Consider the following 17,791-nt stretch of genomic DNA (forward strand, 5'->3'; position numbering starts at 1 on the left):
CTCTCCATGAGCTTAAGGGACAACGCCTGCAGCTCCAGCATGTCCTTATCAGCCTTTCTTTCATCTGCAGGCTGGGCACAAACTGCTAAGCCTGTGCTAACCAGCTGGCAAGTGAACCATCACCGGCTTCACTAGCCACCACCCCTTGGTTGCCAGCCTCGCCTAAGCTGCCTTCTACCTACTTGCAGGTTTGACCAAGGACAGCAGGGCTGTGTCGTCCATGCCCACTGCAGGAATGCCCTATCTCAGAAATCTCCATGCCTTCCCTAAATTGGTTTGAACAGGATTCAAGAGTTATATGGGAAAGATGGGATGAAACCTAGAGGCAAGTACACACATGGAGGCAGATCGTCGCAAAGCGTCCTTCAGAAACCAGGGGCAGGGCAGGTGATGAGGATTTCTCAAGAGGAGAGCAGACCAAAACAGCCAAACTTTCTCCCCTGTCTATCCTGGGTTTGATTGTGATCACTATCTTCATTAAAGCCCCGGCTGATGGCATAAAACAAACACCTCCAATCTGCAAATGATCCCAAGCCCAGAGGGGCAAAAACCAATCTGAAGGGCAGAGTGCAACACCAGCAGCACGCTGTAACGGGAAGGAGGATGCACAGGTATCACCACTGCTGCAGAAAACGGGCAAAGCCATTCTGCGACGAACTCTCAACAATGTCTGCAAGATACGGGAGGAAAATGATGCTCTTCTGTCCCGGCGAGACCTCTGCAGAGCCCAGCAAGTCAGGCTGGGAAACATGTTTTTGGAAAGGCTTAAGCAGATGAAAAAGAATCTGGAGAAGTTTGGAAGACATGCCATGAGGAAAAACCCAAGGAACTGTGTTTCTTTTGGTTGGAAACGGCCTGGAAGAAAGAAATAATAAACTCTAACATGTAAAGTCTGCTCTGGAGGCGACAGTGAGATCACTCTCTGTTGCCAGCTGGGCAAGGACAAGCAACAACCCATTCCCAGTAGGGAGGTTTGACCAAATAGTAAAACAAGCTACTGAGAACCAAACACAGCCGAGTCTTTTTGGCAGAGAAGCTGTGGGAGGGTTTTAATCACAGGTTAGAAACCCGCCTGTCAGGGATGGGCAAGGCATCTCCACAGGCAAGGGTGAAGGCAGAGGTGACCTTAGCATGTGTTCCTATCCCCTATCCCTATGTCCTTGGCATCCCACTGGACCATTTTCTGCAATCCTCATTTTTGGTTCTGCTTTGCGGCTCACATGAGGAGTTTGCTGCTGTTCTGCCTTGCGTCAAACTCATGTACAGAAAAAGCAAGTGGCAGCATGGAGCTAAGGGTCTGCAATTCTACTCAGACAGTCAGGAGTTGTCAAAACACTCCACAAAGAGCAGAAATGGTTTGTGTCATTCTCTGGCCTCTGAAATAACATCTCAAATTAAAAGCCTGCCCCTGGATTTATTTCACACCTCTGATCCAGTATAGCTGGTTCTCATCATCTGTTACCACATAACCTTGTGTCTTGCCCAACTCTGAAAAATAATGACATGGAAACAGGGCTTTGATGCCTCGTTAAATGGAGTTGCAAGGCTGCTCTAAGGTCCCTCAAATATGAATTTTAGTATTTGGATACTACCTTGGGGGATTACGTACCAGAAGTGCTCCAAAGATGGCCCATGGGGCCCGAGGAACACCTTGTACAGGATGATCACTCTCCCATCCCCATCTGCACCGTATCATTAATCACTGAACGAGCAGCAGTTTCAGGAGTTGAGCAACTCAGCAAGAGACTGTTCAGCCCTGTGGTCACTGTTGAGCTGCTGGATGGGAAGAAAGGTGAAAGAAGAACACAAGATCCTACTGTTCTGTGATACTAGGTCCTACTAAAAGCAACAGCAGCTAGAACCTCTGTCCTAGGGGTCTTATAAAACCAGGACAAGACAAATCATTAATGCTATAGGGAACAAGAAAAATCAAGATTCCCTTAAACTTCTAATCCTTCGGAGGGCAGGACCGGCATTAGAAACAGCTCTCTTGAAGAGCTGGTCCAAGGGCTACCACATGAAAGAGAAGTAAGTTATGCATGAAGTGCTGCACTTCAAGAGAAGGAATCCAACACGGAATGGGAAATGACTACCAGGACAGCATCACACAATGGACTCCTAAATCCTTACTTCAGATTTAGGTCCCATGAATATACAGTGCTAAATCACACAGGTGATTTTCAGGCCTTTGAGCTACAACTTCAGACCCCTGACTTTGGAAGTCATTGGTCAAGGCGACTCCACAAGCACAGAAGAGGGAAGCAGAACTGGTTTTCGTCGCAGTATATTGCTCTTCTCAGATATTGGTCTCCTCTCTTCTTTGCAAAAACGGCCAATGACACACCAAAGAAATGCTCAGCGCTGTCTCACCTTCACATCCTCTTCTCCTGTTCCAGGGGTGCTGCTTCCATAAACTGACATCTTGCAAAGGAAAACCAAGAGCTGCAGCCGTTAGTCCCAGCGGCTGTGAGAACGGCACGCTCTTGCTGCAAGAGCAGAGAATGTGCTCAGTTCAGCAAGACAGAGATGCTTCTCGTTATCTCTTGCTAGCTTGGATCTCTCAACAAAGGGAAAACACTTGGGGGGCTATAAACTCAATTTCGTGATGATCTGCTGAACATCTGTTACTGGATGATTCACAAGGTCATTCCAGCCTCCAACCTCCTCCGTCCCCTTGCACTTGATTTCATATGGACTATTCTCAGTGCCATTTTGCACAAAGAACTGGCATCAGAAGTGAGACCTGGTTCTGCAACTCAGAATGTGCCTCTAGAGCGGGTGATTCATGCCTCAAACAGCTGGTCTTGGCTGCTCAGCCCTAAGGAAGAAAGCTCCACCCCAGAGAGCTAACAGGAATACCAGGAGCTTCTGGGGGAGCTGAAAGATTGCCCCAAAGCCATATCCCATCTTTTATTCTCAGTCCTGCATAGCTCAAGATCTTCTTCTTGATCCAGACTTCTGTCCCTCACACTACTGTATCTTCCCTCATCATGGCCATAACTGGGAGCCCAGGGACCCCCATCCTTTTAGGTCGTCCAGCTCCCCTCGTAGCCTGCTTGTGACTGAAGCTCCCTCAGCAGAAGAGATAAAGGGTCTCCAGATTCACTGACACAGACGTTCTCCATCCTCTCCCATGTCACAGTGAGGAAAGCAGAATGGAGCCATTCCACAGGTCACATCTGGCCTGGGATTCTTTGGTGGGACCTCACTGATCACAGAGGAAAGGTCCTGACCCCAATCGGTTCACAACCTCTGTTGAAAATCTGCCTGTGGCTGCTTCCATGTACCAAGATTGTTATCAAATGATTCAAAAAACATATGGTGAAAGCCTGGCCGTGCAGAAGTGGCCAAAGTTTGGCCACTGGCTCACGAAGAGGCAGGGTTTCATCCAATGACCCTCCTAGCTTGCTCCTTCAGATGGTCTGACTGCTGGGGAGTCTAAAAGAAACCCCAAACCATCAACAACCATAATATCTCTAACAACAACAACAACCTTCCCTGAGCTTTCCTGTTTATTCCTGGGATTTCAGTCCAGATCAAAGCTGCTGATGACTCTCCCTTCATGCAGAACTGCTTTCATCCAAACCACAGCACTGTCTGCAGTGTTCCCACGAGGGTTTCTTGTAAGCAACTCCCACTGCATCTGCTTCCCAGAAAGCTGGCTGGGTCCCCTGCAGATTCTATACGTGTCCCTGCTGCTGAGAGCTCAGCCTGAATCCTGCTTGAACTCTGCAGGACACGCTGCCCAGTCCCAGGGAAGTTCCTTCGCTAGGAGAAATGAGTCTTGATGAAGAACAAGAACGAAAAGAAGGCACCAGCCACCTCCAGGTGTGCCAGAACAGATCTTGTCCAGATCTGCATGACTTCACCACTATGCTGCAATGAGTTGGGGATGAAGCCACTTGAGTGTCCCCTGCAGCCAGAGGGAGAAAGAGGCATCTCTGGAAGAGATTCAGCCCATGTAAGAATGATGGATGTGCAGAAGAACCCACCCCTCTCCACTAACCATACAGAGGGATGGGGCTGAAGACTGAACAAAGATGAATTGGAGCTTACGCTGCTCAGGAACAGCTCAGACCCCCTTGAAGGATCACTCCCTCCTGCCTTTACTACCAGATTACCCAACGTGTGCTGTCTTTGTGTTGCTGATTCTTCACCATCACGTGTTATTTATGGAGTTCTGTGGCTGCCTGCGAGACTTCCCATGTAATTAAGCCAGTCTCCAGGCCCTCAAGGCACCATCATTGTAAATTCTTCCTCTGACACGATCCTGCCCTGTGGATCTGGGCCTGCCCACACCTGCCTGTCACGCTTTCCACCAAAGCCAGGGCCAATTAACTGCTCCCTTCCAGATCAAGTACTTCCAAGGACAGGAGACTTGACGTGCCACCCAGCATATTGATTTGCTGTGCAGCATGCAGTGCATCTCCTTGGTCTGTGCAGGACCTAGCATGGAGGGGCACAAACAGGACCCTATTTCTGTGATGAAGGCTACAGTGCCTGCTCTTTGCTCGTCCTTGCTCCAAAGCCCACCCTGTGTCACTCACTGCTGCTGGTGCTCTGCCCTGGCCCTCCCCATGCTCTTGGGTATTCATCACCTACTCACTGTGCCCACCAGCATCATCACCACCATCCATGACGCTGTCACTGTGCCCAGCACTACCATCACCATCATCCATGACGCTGTCACTGTGCCCACCAGCATCACCACCACCACCATCACCATCATTCATCATGCAGTCACTGTGCCCACCACCATTACCATCATCACCACCACCATCATCATTCATCATGCAGTCACTGTGCCCACCACCACCACCATCATCACCACCACCATCATCATTCAACATGCAGTCACTGTGCCCACCACCACCACCATCACCACCATCCCTCACGCTGTCACTGTGCCCACCACCATCATCACCACCACCATCACCACCATCCATCACGCTGTCACTGTGCCCACCACCATCACCATCTCACTGCAAGGCAGTTTGGGCAGCTGGTGTGTACCAAGTTAACACCAACAACATAAGGCGACTGCAGAAGGTTGCATTCCCAGTTCCATGACTGGGAATCGAGGCACAAATGGACCACAAAGATCCCTAAACAAGAAACAAAGGACTCTTGCTAAGCAACCTGACGTGGATATGCCTTCCTTCAGAGTTTGAGGGGAAAAACAAGTATACTCCAGGTGAGGGAGTGAGGTACCATCAACATCGTCCCAGTCTTCTGGTTCCTACTGCCAGGGCAGGTGCATGCCAGCTGTAAAGCACTCAGACCTGTGGCACCTTACCTTTCAGCTGATCGGCCACCTCGGTGTAAGTCCGCAGCACTGCCAGGGACACTGCCTCCCCTGAAACACAGGAGAGACACAGCCCTGAGGGACATACAGGTGACAAACCAGCCCCACCTTGCTCTCTGACAAAGTCATGTTATAATTCTCTGCACCCTTCGGTGCTTCAAAGGCTTGAAAGAAATAAGGAAAACTGGAATTTATGCTTCTGTGCAGTGGAGAGCAACCAGGTGTCTAAGCTATCCCATGAGCTCACGCTACCACTATTTCCCCCCTTGTCCTACATTCGGTGCCTGTAAAATAAAGGTTAAAACCCTATGAACATGGATAACTTCTACACTGAGAGATACTGCCTTCCTACAGCATCAGTCCACGAGAAGAACCGAGCTAATCTGATTGCCAACGGTGGGTGGAGGCCCGTGGGGCAGGATGTGGCACTTAGTTATCGTCTAAACTTGTCTACAGCATCACCATATTATGGAAAGCACGGCGAGCAGCACAAGCTTAGGGAAGCAACAGCCAGGCCACATTTCATACTCACAGCTGGCATAAAACAGCACCACTGTCCGGGCAGTCTCCAAGAGGGCAGAGCGGAAGGTCTCCTCTGTCAGCAGAAGGATCTGCTCCAGGGGCAGCGCTCGCTTCTTGTCCCTAGAAACTGCTTCCACCACCTGATCATCCTGAACGTCTGCAAGGGACCCACAGGTGTGCATGAACACAGGGCAGAGGGAACCGACGGGGTCATCAGCACGTTTTGGTAAGCCAGCACCTCTCACGGTAGAGACACGGTGGCTGTTAGCAGGGGGGTAAGTAACTGCCTCGTGTGGGGCAGCGGAGACACAGACACACACACAAACTCCCTGAAAAGCACTTATGCCGTCTCACACCAGTTGTGCCCTCTGAGTTGAACGTCACTCTTTAAGCATGTTGGCTCCTTTAGGATCCTGCGCCACTTTTTTTTGGAAAACAAAACCAATTTGGTATGGAAAACAAATGCGTTTTCAAGGAAGCATTGCAGGGGACAGTGTTTTCACCCTGGGGAAGGAGAGTCTGGAAGAGCTCTTACTAAAACACGTCTCAAACCTTTCCAAAGGGACGGATAATTCTGAGGCTCTTCGTCTGATGCTTGGAGAGGAGACAGCGTCAGGTGGACTTTAAAAGCCCTCGTGCCCCTGACGCTGGATGCATTCAAGCAGAAGCCCCCCTGTCCCTCATGCAGCACCTCTGCAACCTCTAACAGCTGCTGATTTTTCTCGCTGGTGTCTCCCCTAAAAATTATCCTGCCTGCCACTACACTCCAGTGATCCGCAGAAAATAAAAGAGACACTTTGTACAACCGTGATGTGACGTGATGGGTTTGCCTCGGATTTGCAAAAGAGCTTTCTAACGCTTTAACATATGCCTGCATGTGTCCAGCAGATGCTGATTGCATGTGCCATCTGATGACAATCAGCTCTTCACTATTTAGCTGCACACCTTGATTGTTATTCTCTTTTGCATCCTCGTCTTCCTCCTCCTCCTCCTCCTCCTGGATTTGTTCGACCTTGCTCCTATCTTCCACCAGGGTTATAACTTCATCAGTGTCTTCCAAGACCAGGTATTTGATTGGCACTCCCTAAAGAGAAGAGAATAAATCAGTGGGAGCAAAACATCACCCTGCGCCCATTCTGTCTGCAAACCAAACTCAAGGCTGATGGAGCACCATCACCCAGCTCAGTTTTGGGGTATGTCAACAGATTCCTAAAGCTGCCAAACAAGGGAGCATCCGGGGTGTGTTTCCGTGGCCCAGTTTCACCTGTGTGTGAGTTTCTCTCCCTCCAGACTGACGTTTCCTTGCAAGGAAGCATTTGTGGCTATGTGGGATCCTGCGCCCGGAGCGCTGAAAGTGAAAACCCGCTCCACCTCCCAGCATCTTAACATAGATCCCACCACTGCAAGAAAAAGCCCAGTGGCCAAACAGTGAAGGAGGTACAGGGTCCACTCAGCTCTAGAGGAGTTGGGCTGGGTCAGAGCAGCCCATCACAGCCTGGGGAACCGGCACAAAAAATCCTTTATCTGATGGAGCTCGACCAAGAAGAGTGCTCCCAAGTGTACGCGGGCTGCCAACCCACGGAAAGAAGAGAGTAAAATGTGTTTCTCAGAAATGAGACCCTGTCAGCTTAAAACCAGTCCTGGCACTGTCTCAGCGAAAGGCACTTCAGAGAAAACGAATTTTATAATGAACTGATGGAAATGACAAACTGCTGGCACCTCCCGTTGGCTCTAAGAGGAGAAACACAACACGCACATCTCTCACCACGGGAAGCCCTCAGGGGATGCTCAGGTTCAGGTCTGATCCTGTATCTTTGCAATCACAAGTGTGACAGTTCAGGTAATCTGGGGCATCGTGTGCTCCCTGGCATTTGTCGGCACCGAATTCCATCTTGCCTCACAAGCTGGGTCAGGTCCCTCCAGAGTTTAGCTCATCTTGATCAGCCTCATTTAACTTACACCCTGCCTTTTTCCCAGATCACTGCCAGAGGCATTCGGTTACATCAGCTCAGCACAGACCTTTGGTTGTTTGCTCTTCGTTTGCTCTTAGTTTCACACTCATTTCCTCTCCCATCTTTTGAATGCCTTTCCTAAGGGGGTAAAGGCCTTTAGAAGTCCAAATCTTTGGGGAATTTGCACTTGGACTAGTACCTTAGGCAGTTCACAACCTCATGTTGCTTTAAGGTGTAATGGAGACATCACCCTATGTTTTGAACCCAAAATAAACTCAGTATTTTATCTTTACCCAGAAGGCACAACTGCTCTGCAGTACCAAACTCAGGCAGTTCCAAATACATGCGTGTACCTAGGGAAAGACACTTCCCCTTGAGCATCTGGGAAGGGTGTCAAACAACAACGGAGCCAAGCAACACCCCAAAGCCACTCAAGAGCACCATGCCCAGTAGGGAAATAAGAGCTGTACAATAAAGAAATCCAGCATCTAACCTCATCTGGTATCTTGAGAGCGACGTTCGACCGGAGCAAAACGTTCAAATTGACGACGTCCCTTCAAAATACAAAGTGAACTTTAGATGGTGCGACGTGCAAGGTCACCCCTTCTGTTCAGCCCGCCTGGCTGCCAAGCCCACCTCTCTCAGCAGCACCACATCCTCACAGAGTTGTGCTTCACGGCCCCCAAGAACTTGCAGGAACCCAGAATCAATGTCAGTGGTGGAGAAACCAGGCTCCGAGTGACCTCCTGGTGGAGCCGCACTGCGTAACGTGCCTATTTCGCAAGGGGCTTGGATTCCCTTTCTGTGATTCGGGTCTTTGCTCACGCGCTGGTCGCCACATCCCAGTGCAGCTGCTCTGCTGGTGGGACTTCAGCTCATGAGTAAACGCAGCCAAAAAGTGCCTTCATACAGGGAGGTACCATGGTGGCAAAGAAGTGGCGGAATAAGAGAGCCCACACCCATCCTTCCTCCCTTTCCTCCCATTCGCACAGCGGCCAGCAGACACCTCCAAAAGCTGTGCAACCACGCCGACAGGGGCTGCACACCTCCTTCGGCAAGACACCATGGAAGCCTTTGCAAACACGAGCCCGGCTGGTGTACGCAGGCTGCTCCTGAGCCCGTGGAGCAGAGAGAAGCAACTGGTGGCCAGCTGCAGAGGAAGCCAGATCTCCACTGCACAGGCATGTCTCCTGCCCTCCTGGGGAACAAGCGTGCTGGTCTAACTCAGAGAGCCCACGTTGACTGAGGAGGCATCACTTAGTGAGCAGAAGCCCCCACCACAGCCCAGCACCCACAGTCTGCCTCTTCTACTGGATCTCCTTCTGCCCTTGAGGGCAGAACACAAGCCTTCCATCTGTGCTAAGTTTCCTTTCCAAAATCTCTATTAGTCTGTCACTTCTAAGCCAGCAAGAGACTCAAACATTTCAACACTTCCAGCCAGTCTGAAACTAAACTAATCTGATTCTGGACAAGTCCTTAAGCGTGACATCCTCTCACAGGACATAGCCTAGTCTTACTGCCTCTCATCCAAATGTGAATAAGCCCGCTATCACCCCAGCTGCAGGGTCACTGAAACACCACAAAAAGCGAGGAGAACGCCAAAACACCTGAGAACAAGTACCTGGACAAAAGGGCAACTCCTGCTTTCCCCAAGAGCTGCCAGGCCACAAACTCTGCTGTCCTCCTGTCGGCCTCGTAGGTCTCTTTCTGGCTGAGGATGAACACAAGTGGTAGCCCAAGCTGTAAGTGAACGGTGGAAACCTTCTCTGGGTCCTCAGCAACCTCCGTCTGGAGAAGAGACATGGTTATACTGCAGCACATCTCCACACCATTGAAGGTACCTCAGCTCTTCTCCTGCACAGCCCAAGCCACCATATGTTTCCCAGCCACAGATATAAGGAGACCCTCAAGAAAAAGCCTTCAACCCTATTTCTAACACATCCATCGAAGCAGAACCCACACACAACCCCGGCTAAACTGTTCCAACCTGTCATGACCCTCCCTGTTAAAAACCTGGGCTTTATTATGCATGTTCTTTGTGACTTAGCAACTCCAGATGTCAAATCTCCATTCATTTTTATTTACCTGCCATCCATCCCCCAGGGCAGTTTGAAAACCCCAGCTGCAACATGCAAGAGCTGGCATCCTCTCCCTTCCTGCCTTGGACATGCTGCTTCATGAGAGCACGGAGCTGCTTAACAAAGTGTCTTCCCTCCATGGGCCTAACCCAGGAGATGTGGCTGAAGGAGACACTTCCCAGCTCATCCACCCATCTTTTCAGCTAGGCAGAGATGTCACCAGTGGGAACTGGAAGCCTGCCGAAGGTCACTGCCCCGTGGGAAGAGGAGATAGGAGGGAGCCCCTTGCCCTCACCAAGGCATGAATGACAGATATCGAACTCCCCAGGGTGCTGAGTCTCCTGTGGGGAGCCTAGAGGAGCAGCTAAGGACTTTGGGTTTGTCTAGTTTGGAGAAAAGGAAGCTGAGAGGTGGCCTCATTGCTCTCCACAGCATCCTGAGAAGGGGACGTGGAGAGGGAGGTGCTGATCTCTTCTCCTTGGTATCCAGGGATAGGACGTGTGGGAACGGTTCAAAGCTGTGCCAGGGGAAGATTACACTGGACAGTAGGAAGCATTTCTTTACCGAGAGGGTGGTCAACCACTGGAATAGGCTTCCTAGAGGGGTGGTCGATGCCCCAAGCCTATGAGTGTTGCAGAGGCATTTGGACAATGCCCTTAACAACATGCTTTAACTTTTGGTCAGCCCTGAAGTGTCCAGGCAGTTGGACTAGATGATCGTCACAGGTCCCTTCCAACTGAAACAGTCTATTCCCTTCCCTTCTATTCTATTCTATATGTTCCAGTGAAGTCCAAGGGGCACCTCCACCCCATTCCCACTCATGGTGCTTACGGACAACTAGAGGAGCATACCTTGGTGCCAGGGCTCCCTGGAAAGGGCTAAGCCAGCTGAGCAGTGCAATGGAGTGTTGCTCCTGTCCAACCCCCTGCCTGTTCCTTGCTTGGACCCAACCTGGGAGCTTTGCCATTAACTTCGTGGGGAAGGGGCAGATTCTCGCGCTCAGCCTTCCCCTCGGCTCACACCTCCCTCATCCTCACGCCCACCCCAGCTGCCCTCGTGCCCGCAGCCCAAGTGGCTCCTCTTTCCCAGCCATACCACCAGAGGAGCCCCCATGAGCTTGAGGTGCCTGTGGATGTTGAGCAACGTCAGAGCCTGCCCCATGGCTGTCCTCCTGCAGGGCTGCGCCAGATCCGTGGCCCGCTGGCAGTGGCAGAACAACAGCCGGGCGGACGACACGTCGGGCTCATCATTGCTGTGAGAGAGAAAACCAAAACCATGCTGAGCTAGGTATCCACCACAGAGTTTTCAAATGCCCCAATAGATGTTTCCTAACATGTTTTACAGGGCAGATGATCCTCAAGTTCAGGGTCTGGCAGGCTTGTGGGACCTCTTCAAGAGCCCTACTACTGACAGGTACAATTGTGTCCAGGGGCCTTTCAGAATTGTGCTGAACATCTACAGAGGACCCTGGCTCGCCAGGTGTGAATGATCCCAACCCCAGAACAGTTGGCTTAGCTTGAAAAGGACACAAATTCAGCTCTTCGCAGCGGGACCAGCCATGCCACTACAGTGGAGACCCTGGCAGGAGGCAGAGACCTGATGTCTATAGCTTTGCTCATGTCTTTTACCTCACTAATGACATCTTACACATTGTATAAGCAATATTGCACTTTTTGAACAGCATTGGTTGTGGCTGTGGCAAAGGAAGGAGAGAGATCAAGTTCCCTGGATGGTTCCCTGGTTAGTCATTCCTGCTCTGATACCATCACCGGTGTTGGTCTGTGGGTTAACTTTGGGAAGCCACTTTCCTTTTCCTATATGCCCATTCCCCACCTCTGAAATGGGGATAACCTTCTTTGTAAAGGGTCTTAAGACCTCTCTACAGAAGAGCAGAGTGTAGCATCAAGACCTCAAAGCCTGCTGCCACAATTGGCTGGAAGTTATTCATGTTGCTGTGAAGCTACCACCATTTCATCAGCTAAGGAGATGGGCTGCTGGTGTCCTCTCTGCTTTGAGCAGAATGAAGGCAATTTCTATCCAAATGACAACCTTGCCATCTAGTGGCAGCCACAAACTGCTGTCCCTGGCCATGATCCTGCAAGGACGGGACGGGGCACCTTGGGGAAGGACCACTTTGGTGCCTGCCCTGGTGTCACCTGTGAAAGCAGGCAAATCGTCACAGAAATGCTTTGCTGAAGATGCAACATGCTACGCGACAGTCCCACCTTCCTCCCTCTCGTTTTCCTGACTGCAGTAGGTCACATCAGCAGCAAGTCACGTTGAAGGACCTGCCCTCCTAATGCAGCTCCTCCTGCATGGGGAAGACATGGCCTGAGCTGGCCGGCTCCAGAGGAGCCATCGGGTGGGAAGTCCCAAATACAAGAGCAGGGTCTCATGCAGCTGAACTGCAGAACTCACTGCTGCCAGAAGTTGCTGGGATGAAAAGTAAAAAAGTGTTTAAGAAGTTCTGGTGGCTGTTAACACCATGATACAGCTCCCACCTCTGAGAGTCCTGAAACCTCTGACGGCCAGAAGACAGGAGGCTGCAGGTAACACACATCCCTGTCCCCATACCCCTTGGGAATCACCTCTGGCCACTGCAGAGGTAAGATATGGAGCTGGGTGGGCTTTGCTCCGACCCACTGTGGCAGTTCTTACCCTTCTCAGCTGGCCACACTTGATCATCAGAGCACAAAGCCGAGTGTTTTAAGACTATCAGCTATTATCAGCCCTGCTGAAAACCCACGGCTGAGGTTTGATCAGTCAGCTATGGAAAGGAGACAGTGAGCTCTTCTCCTATAAAATCCCATTCAAGGAACAGTCACCGATGGCATGGCTAGTCCCAAGTCCAGGAACACAAACAGCAGCTGGTTTTGAAAAAGCAAAACCGATCTGACTGTCCACCCTTGGCATTACATCCTAACCCCATCCCAGATTTCACCTGGGAATCTGAGACACCAAGAGCAGAGCAAACAGAGCAGGGAAGCAGCTTTGCCTGGTGGGTGTGTGTTTGGACATACCCAGCGTCTTTCAGCAGCGTTGCCTCAGTTGTCAGAACAAACTGGTGGACAGTCCCATAGACAAAAGCCGCCTCCATCACGGCTCTGTGCTCTGGAAAGAGAAAGGCAAGATGAACTCAGCCCAGCTCCCTCCAGACCTCCCTCTTCACCCTTCCCACTTGTAAATATCAACGACCAGGCTTTCAGAAACTCTTGGTAAAAAGTCACAGCTGTCTGAAGACACATGTCCTGGGTTACAGTGTAAAATGTGCCAAAAGGAAAAAAAAAAGTATTCTATGACCATCTTCAGGAGCTGTTGAGACCAGGCGGGGCGGTGCTCCCTGCCTCCCCCCTCTGGACTATCTCCTGTCCATGGGCACAACAATGCCTTATCGCCTGACCCATCCATAACTCGCTCCTGGACTATCTCCTGTTCATGGCCCATCAAGGAACTGCCTCACGACTCCCCATCCCATGGTGAGATGCTCCACCCGGGGGGGAAGGAGCCAAGCAGTCCATGCCAAATAAAAACTGAGATCTCCAACACCTGAGCAGCCTTTCTTCCACTGGATTCCCAGAGGAGCTTTTCCCCCCACTGGAGTTCCAGAGGACAAGAGCTACCTACCTACCACTGGACCTTCGGAGGAAGACCAGACCCTTTTACCTGATCGCTGCTTCCACAGCACTACACCCATCGCTTCAGGAGGACTGCAGCCAGCATCTTATCGGACTGCTACTGCCACCCTAACAGGGGGTCAGGTTGTATTCCTGACTCTGTCAGTGTAAACCAGGGGGTTGTTTGGTTTTCCCTGCCTTGTGTTTTATATATATATATATTAGCAAAGAACTGTTATTCCTATTCCCCATATCTTTGCCTGAAGGCCCGTTAATTTCAAAATTATAATAATTTGGAGGGAAGGGGGTTGCACTTTCCATTTCAAGGGAGGCTCCTGCCTTCCTCCCCAGACACCTGTCTTTTCAAACCAAGACAACATACCACAAAGGTAACTGAGTAACTGGAACTGGACCCAGTTGCTGATCCCCAGTAAACACGCAGGTGGTGTATGTGAATCCATTCTGCGTAACCTGCCTACAGGTTTATTTATTCTTTAAGACAGCAACCCCTGGCGTGCTTTCCCTCTCAAGCCCATCTCTGAAAGTTCATGCTTCCAGCAAAACTTTTCTGGTGCAACTGATTCCTTTGGAAACACAGCGAGACATAGAGAGGTGGAGAACTTGTGCCTGGGTGGCCCTTTCAGGTTTCCTTGATCCTGATTTGCAGGATTTTGGGCCAGAAACCCAGCTCCCTCGCACCTTAGTAAAAAAGGCTGTAACACACCTGCTGTCCCAGTAGCTGGTACGTAGGCAAAGACCATGTTCGACTTCCCTTTCAACGTATTTTCAATGTTCTGAAGATCTGCCAGTGTCTCAACGTACTTAACTTCATTAAAGAGCAGGGCACTGAGGAGTCAGAAAAAACTCATTAGCAATTGTCTAGCAAATTAGCAAATTTGCAGCCACATAACCACGATGGGAAAAACAAGGTTAAATTCCAGCTTCTTGCTGGCAGATCGAAGATTCACAGCCAAATACAGCTGCCCAGATGTGTGCTGCTGAGTCATCTGAAGGGCATAGATTTAACAGGGTCAAACCACACCAAAGAGAGAAGCAGCCTTCTGCGTGGCCAAGAGCAGCCTCTGGAATTCGTGGGGTTTGTATTTACACAAAACTTTATATCAACAAGTGAAAACAGAAATTAAAGGATTTCACAGAGATGCATCTGGTCCGTACTTACAACAAAACGTTAGCAACGATGGAGTTCACGTCAAACAAGGCATCGGTGGGGAACTCTCTGATCAGCACGTTACCTCTAGGGAGGGAAGAAAGAGTATCACCAAAGAAACCACGGAAGATTAGCTACACGTGCTAATTTAATTTTCATTCTGCTGAATACTTCCAAGTATCTGCTGGCAGGTGTGGCTGGGAAGAAAATGTCTGGATTAAATCTGGGGATTTCGTAGGACTAGGTGTCCTGGCAACGCTGTTTTAGTGAAGGCACCTCTGTCACTGCCGTTTCACTCAGCTTCTGGGGACTGTTGATGAGAAGCCCAGCACAGACTGACAGAAGGTCTCTATATACCAAGCATCACCCTGTAGACCCTCACCACCAGAGGAAATGTTTCTGTGAGTCACACGTATCAGTCAAGAACTGAGCTGATACACGGAGAAGCTTCCAGCTGACAACCCATGGAGACCTCAAGAGCTAAACCTTCCCATCCAGGGCAGATGAACTAATCACACCAAGAGGAAGAGCAACCAAAGAGTGTTTCTTTCTAGGACTAGACCCAAAACCTAGTGGTCTGAGTGTAACCCTGGAGTACCCGGTGATGGGAGGCCACAAGGACAGAAAAACTCTGATGGAGGATTCATCTCGTGGTCTCATGCAGCAGCACAGCCCTTTGCTGCTCAGCAGAAATTGGGGCAGGACGGGAGGTTTCACACTGAGGACAAAGCACCTCCTTTGCCTGTGTTGGACCTTTCGGGGATACTTTTTGCTAAACTCTGTATGTCACTGCTGTCCTCATGGCTCCTCTCTTCCTCCACAGACATCTCTGATCACTGACAGCGTTTCCTTCAAACATTTGCACTGGAAAACAATCACAGTGTGGTGCCCAGAAGCCCCCCCTCCTCACCTGAACAGGTAGGCTTTCCTTAAGGCGTTTTCTTTTCCACAGTATCTTGAGACATCCTCTTTGGGGCAATTAACCTAGCCATTGAAAGCACGCAATTAGACATTCAGCTCCACAAATAACCACAAACTTACAGTTTTCTTCCATTCAAGAGTGTAAACACAGCCTTTCCAAGCTGGGAGAGAAAATATAAGAAAAGAGACACCAGAGATGGGGATTGGAGGTTATACTTCAGCTCTCCAGCTCAGCCTGCCTTGATTTGGGTCAAGAGATCTTATGACCTGCCCAGCATATTCAAAGTGACAGATCGCTGCCTGCTTATTAAACTCAGCCTGTATCTGGAGGAAATTAAATACATTCACACACATATATATGCACTTCTTATAATCTAATTACAGTTGCCTGAATTTGTAATTCCCTCACCTAAATCTGCATAAAGTTTCAGCTAAAGCCCCCTTGATATGAAACGTTTATCACACTGAATCGAAAAGAAGTGAACTGACCCCATCCATCATCCTTTGCAGTTTGAGCCGGCAGGAGGGAGCTACAGAGGGAGTTGGGCAAGTCCCACCTGAGTCCCACAGCTGCTGGGAGGCCAGATTAGATCAGCCTGGTATGTGGGGTTGCCCATGAAAAAGACCAAAAATGCGAGCATGTCCCCTAAACCCATGAAGGCAAACCGAAGTGTACAGGTTCATCTACTGAGACTGAACTGGGAGGCCAGGAGGAGCTCAGGGCTGCCCCTGCCCGACTCACAGCACTGCCAGTCCTCTGCTTCGCTGTGTTTGGAGACGCAGGGACAACATCGGTCCTCTCTGGGACACAGGAACCTGCCCGTGTCCTGCAGGCAGAAGATGTGACACAACCCACAAGCAGCAGATGTAAGGCCCGGGCAAGGGATAAAATGGGACGCCCTGGTCTGCCAACATCTGCTTCCTTGTGGTGTTCCATGGCTGTCAGTCCCCAAGGTGGCTCTGTCCGCCAAGCCCTGCAGAAATAACCTGCAGAAACAGCCTGTGCCTCTCCTTGTCCCTGCTTACCTTCACCACCGAAATGCCATAGTCCTGGAGGGCCTCGGCCGAGTTCTCGATCTGCTCCAAGAAGGGCTGGGTACCAGGAGAAACTAAAACACACAAAAAAATTCCCAGTTTCCATCCTTTCCCTTGATGGATGAGGCAGATGAGATGAGGCAGGGCAAGCACTCTCTGTGCTCTGGCATGGTAACAGCATGCTCAGGTCCCCATGCAAACGCCCCTGGAGCAGACCCAGGCAGGGCAAACAGGGAGCCGTGGCACGCTGCCGGCGGAGGGACCTGCGGGGATGTAGCTGGGGGAAACAGAGGGACTGGGTCTGGTTTTGTCAGACGGGTGCTGCTGGGCTGGGCTGCAAGTCCTCAGGGTCAAGAGCATCCTCCCGCCATGCACCGAGATGGTGCTTGACACAATATGGTCTTGCTCTTACCCAAAGAGTAAGGTCATTACTGAAACAAAACTAATTACAGGCAACAACATGAATGCCCGCAGTCTCCCCTCCTTCCCCTCTAACCCACCCAGCCTCTCAGTGCTGACGTGGGAGCTGTGTTGGTGGCTCAACCCCCACTGATGGCGCTGGGAAATCATACCATGGCGATCATGAAGGAGCAGAACAAGAAAGGCAAGGCCAAGGATCTCCTCCTAGTTCCTTTTTACCCCTGCATGCAAGGGATCCCCCTTTCCCCGGGAGGTACCATGGAAGAGAAACCGAGTCCCTTGGAGGGGACAACTCTTTTGTTTTTCCATGGTACCTCCAGAAAATAATCCAGAAAAATCAATTAAGAGGTTTGAAGGAGCGTGCCTGGGGACACAGCCAGGGAAGATCCCACCCCAAGAGGTCTCTGCCCGTCAGGAGCGCTTGGAGCTGTGCAAACACAGATTTCCCAGCTGAGCTCGACCAGCTCTTCAAAATCACTTTGGGTTTAAAAATCTCAAGAATTGCCTCTTCGTCGTTCTGCTTCCACACACACCCTCGCACAAGCCCTTGCTGACAACCCAGGTTGATGGAAAGGCATATTGTTAAATACATACCCTTACGGCTGAAATAAGCCAGGGATGCTCTGCCGGCTTGCAAACTACTGAAATACTCCTGGGGGCTCAGCTCCCGCAGCAGCCTCGCACTTCCCAGCGTTGGGACAAAGGAAGCACAGAAGAGCAGGAACAAGAAGGAAGAAATCCATCTGTCCTTTCGGGCTGACATGGCTGTTATCAGC

The 17,791-nt window shown here is 50.5% G+C and overlaps 1 protein-coding gene across 1 annotated transcript in view; it reads right to left on the reverse strand.

Moving 5' to 3' along the window:
• TXNDC16 (thioredoxin domain containing 16) overlaps nt 1-17,791 on the reverse strand; it is a 35,157-nt gene extending 17,366 nt beyond the window's left edge. The window contains exons 1-12 of the mRNA XM_086462062.1: nt 17,610-17,791; nt 16,587-16,669; nt 15,550-15,623; nt 14,652-14,726; nt 14,196-14,317; nt 12,878-12,968; nt 10,953-11,109; nt 9,401-9,567; nt 8,273-8,333; nt 6,773-6,911; nt 5,838-5,984; nt 5,297-5,356 (exon numbers count right to left, since the gene is read on the reverse strand). Coding sequence (XP_086318188.1) covers nt 5,297-5,356; nt 5,838-5,984; nt 6,773-6,911; nt 8,273-8,333; nt 9,401-9,567; nt 10,953-11,109; nt 12,878-12,968; nt 14,196-14,317; nt 14,652-14,726; nt 15,550-15,623; nt 16,587-16,669; nt 17,610-17,778 — 1,345 coding nt within the window. The 5' untranslated portion in view covers nt 17,779-17,791. The remainder of the gene's footprint in view (nt 1-5,296; nt 5,357-5,837; nt 5,985-6,772; nt 6,912-8,272; nt 8,334-9,400; nt 9,568-10,952; nt 11,110-12,877; nt 12,969-14,195; nt 14,318-14,651; nt 14,727-15,549; nt 15,624-16,586; nt 16,670-17,609) is intronic.

This window comes from Leptosomus discolor, chromosome 3, assembly GCF_034619465.1.
Source record: "Leptosomus discolor isolate bLepDis1 chromosome 3, bLepDis1.hap2, whole genome shotgun sequence".
Taxonomy (NCBI): Eukaryota; Metazoa; Chordata; class Aves; order Leptosomiformes; family Leptosomidae; genus Leptosomus; species Leptosomus discolor.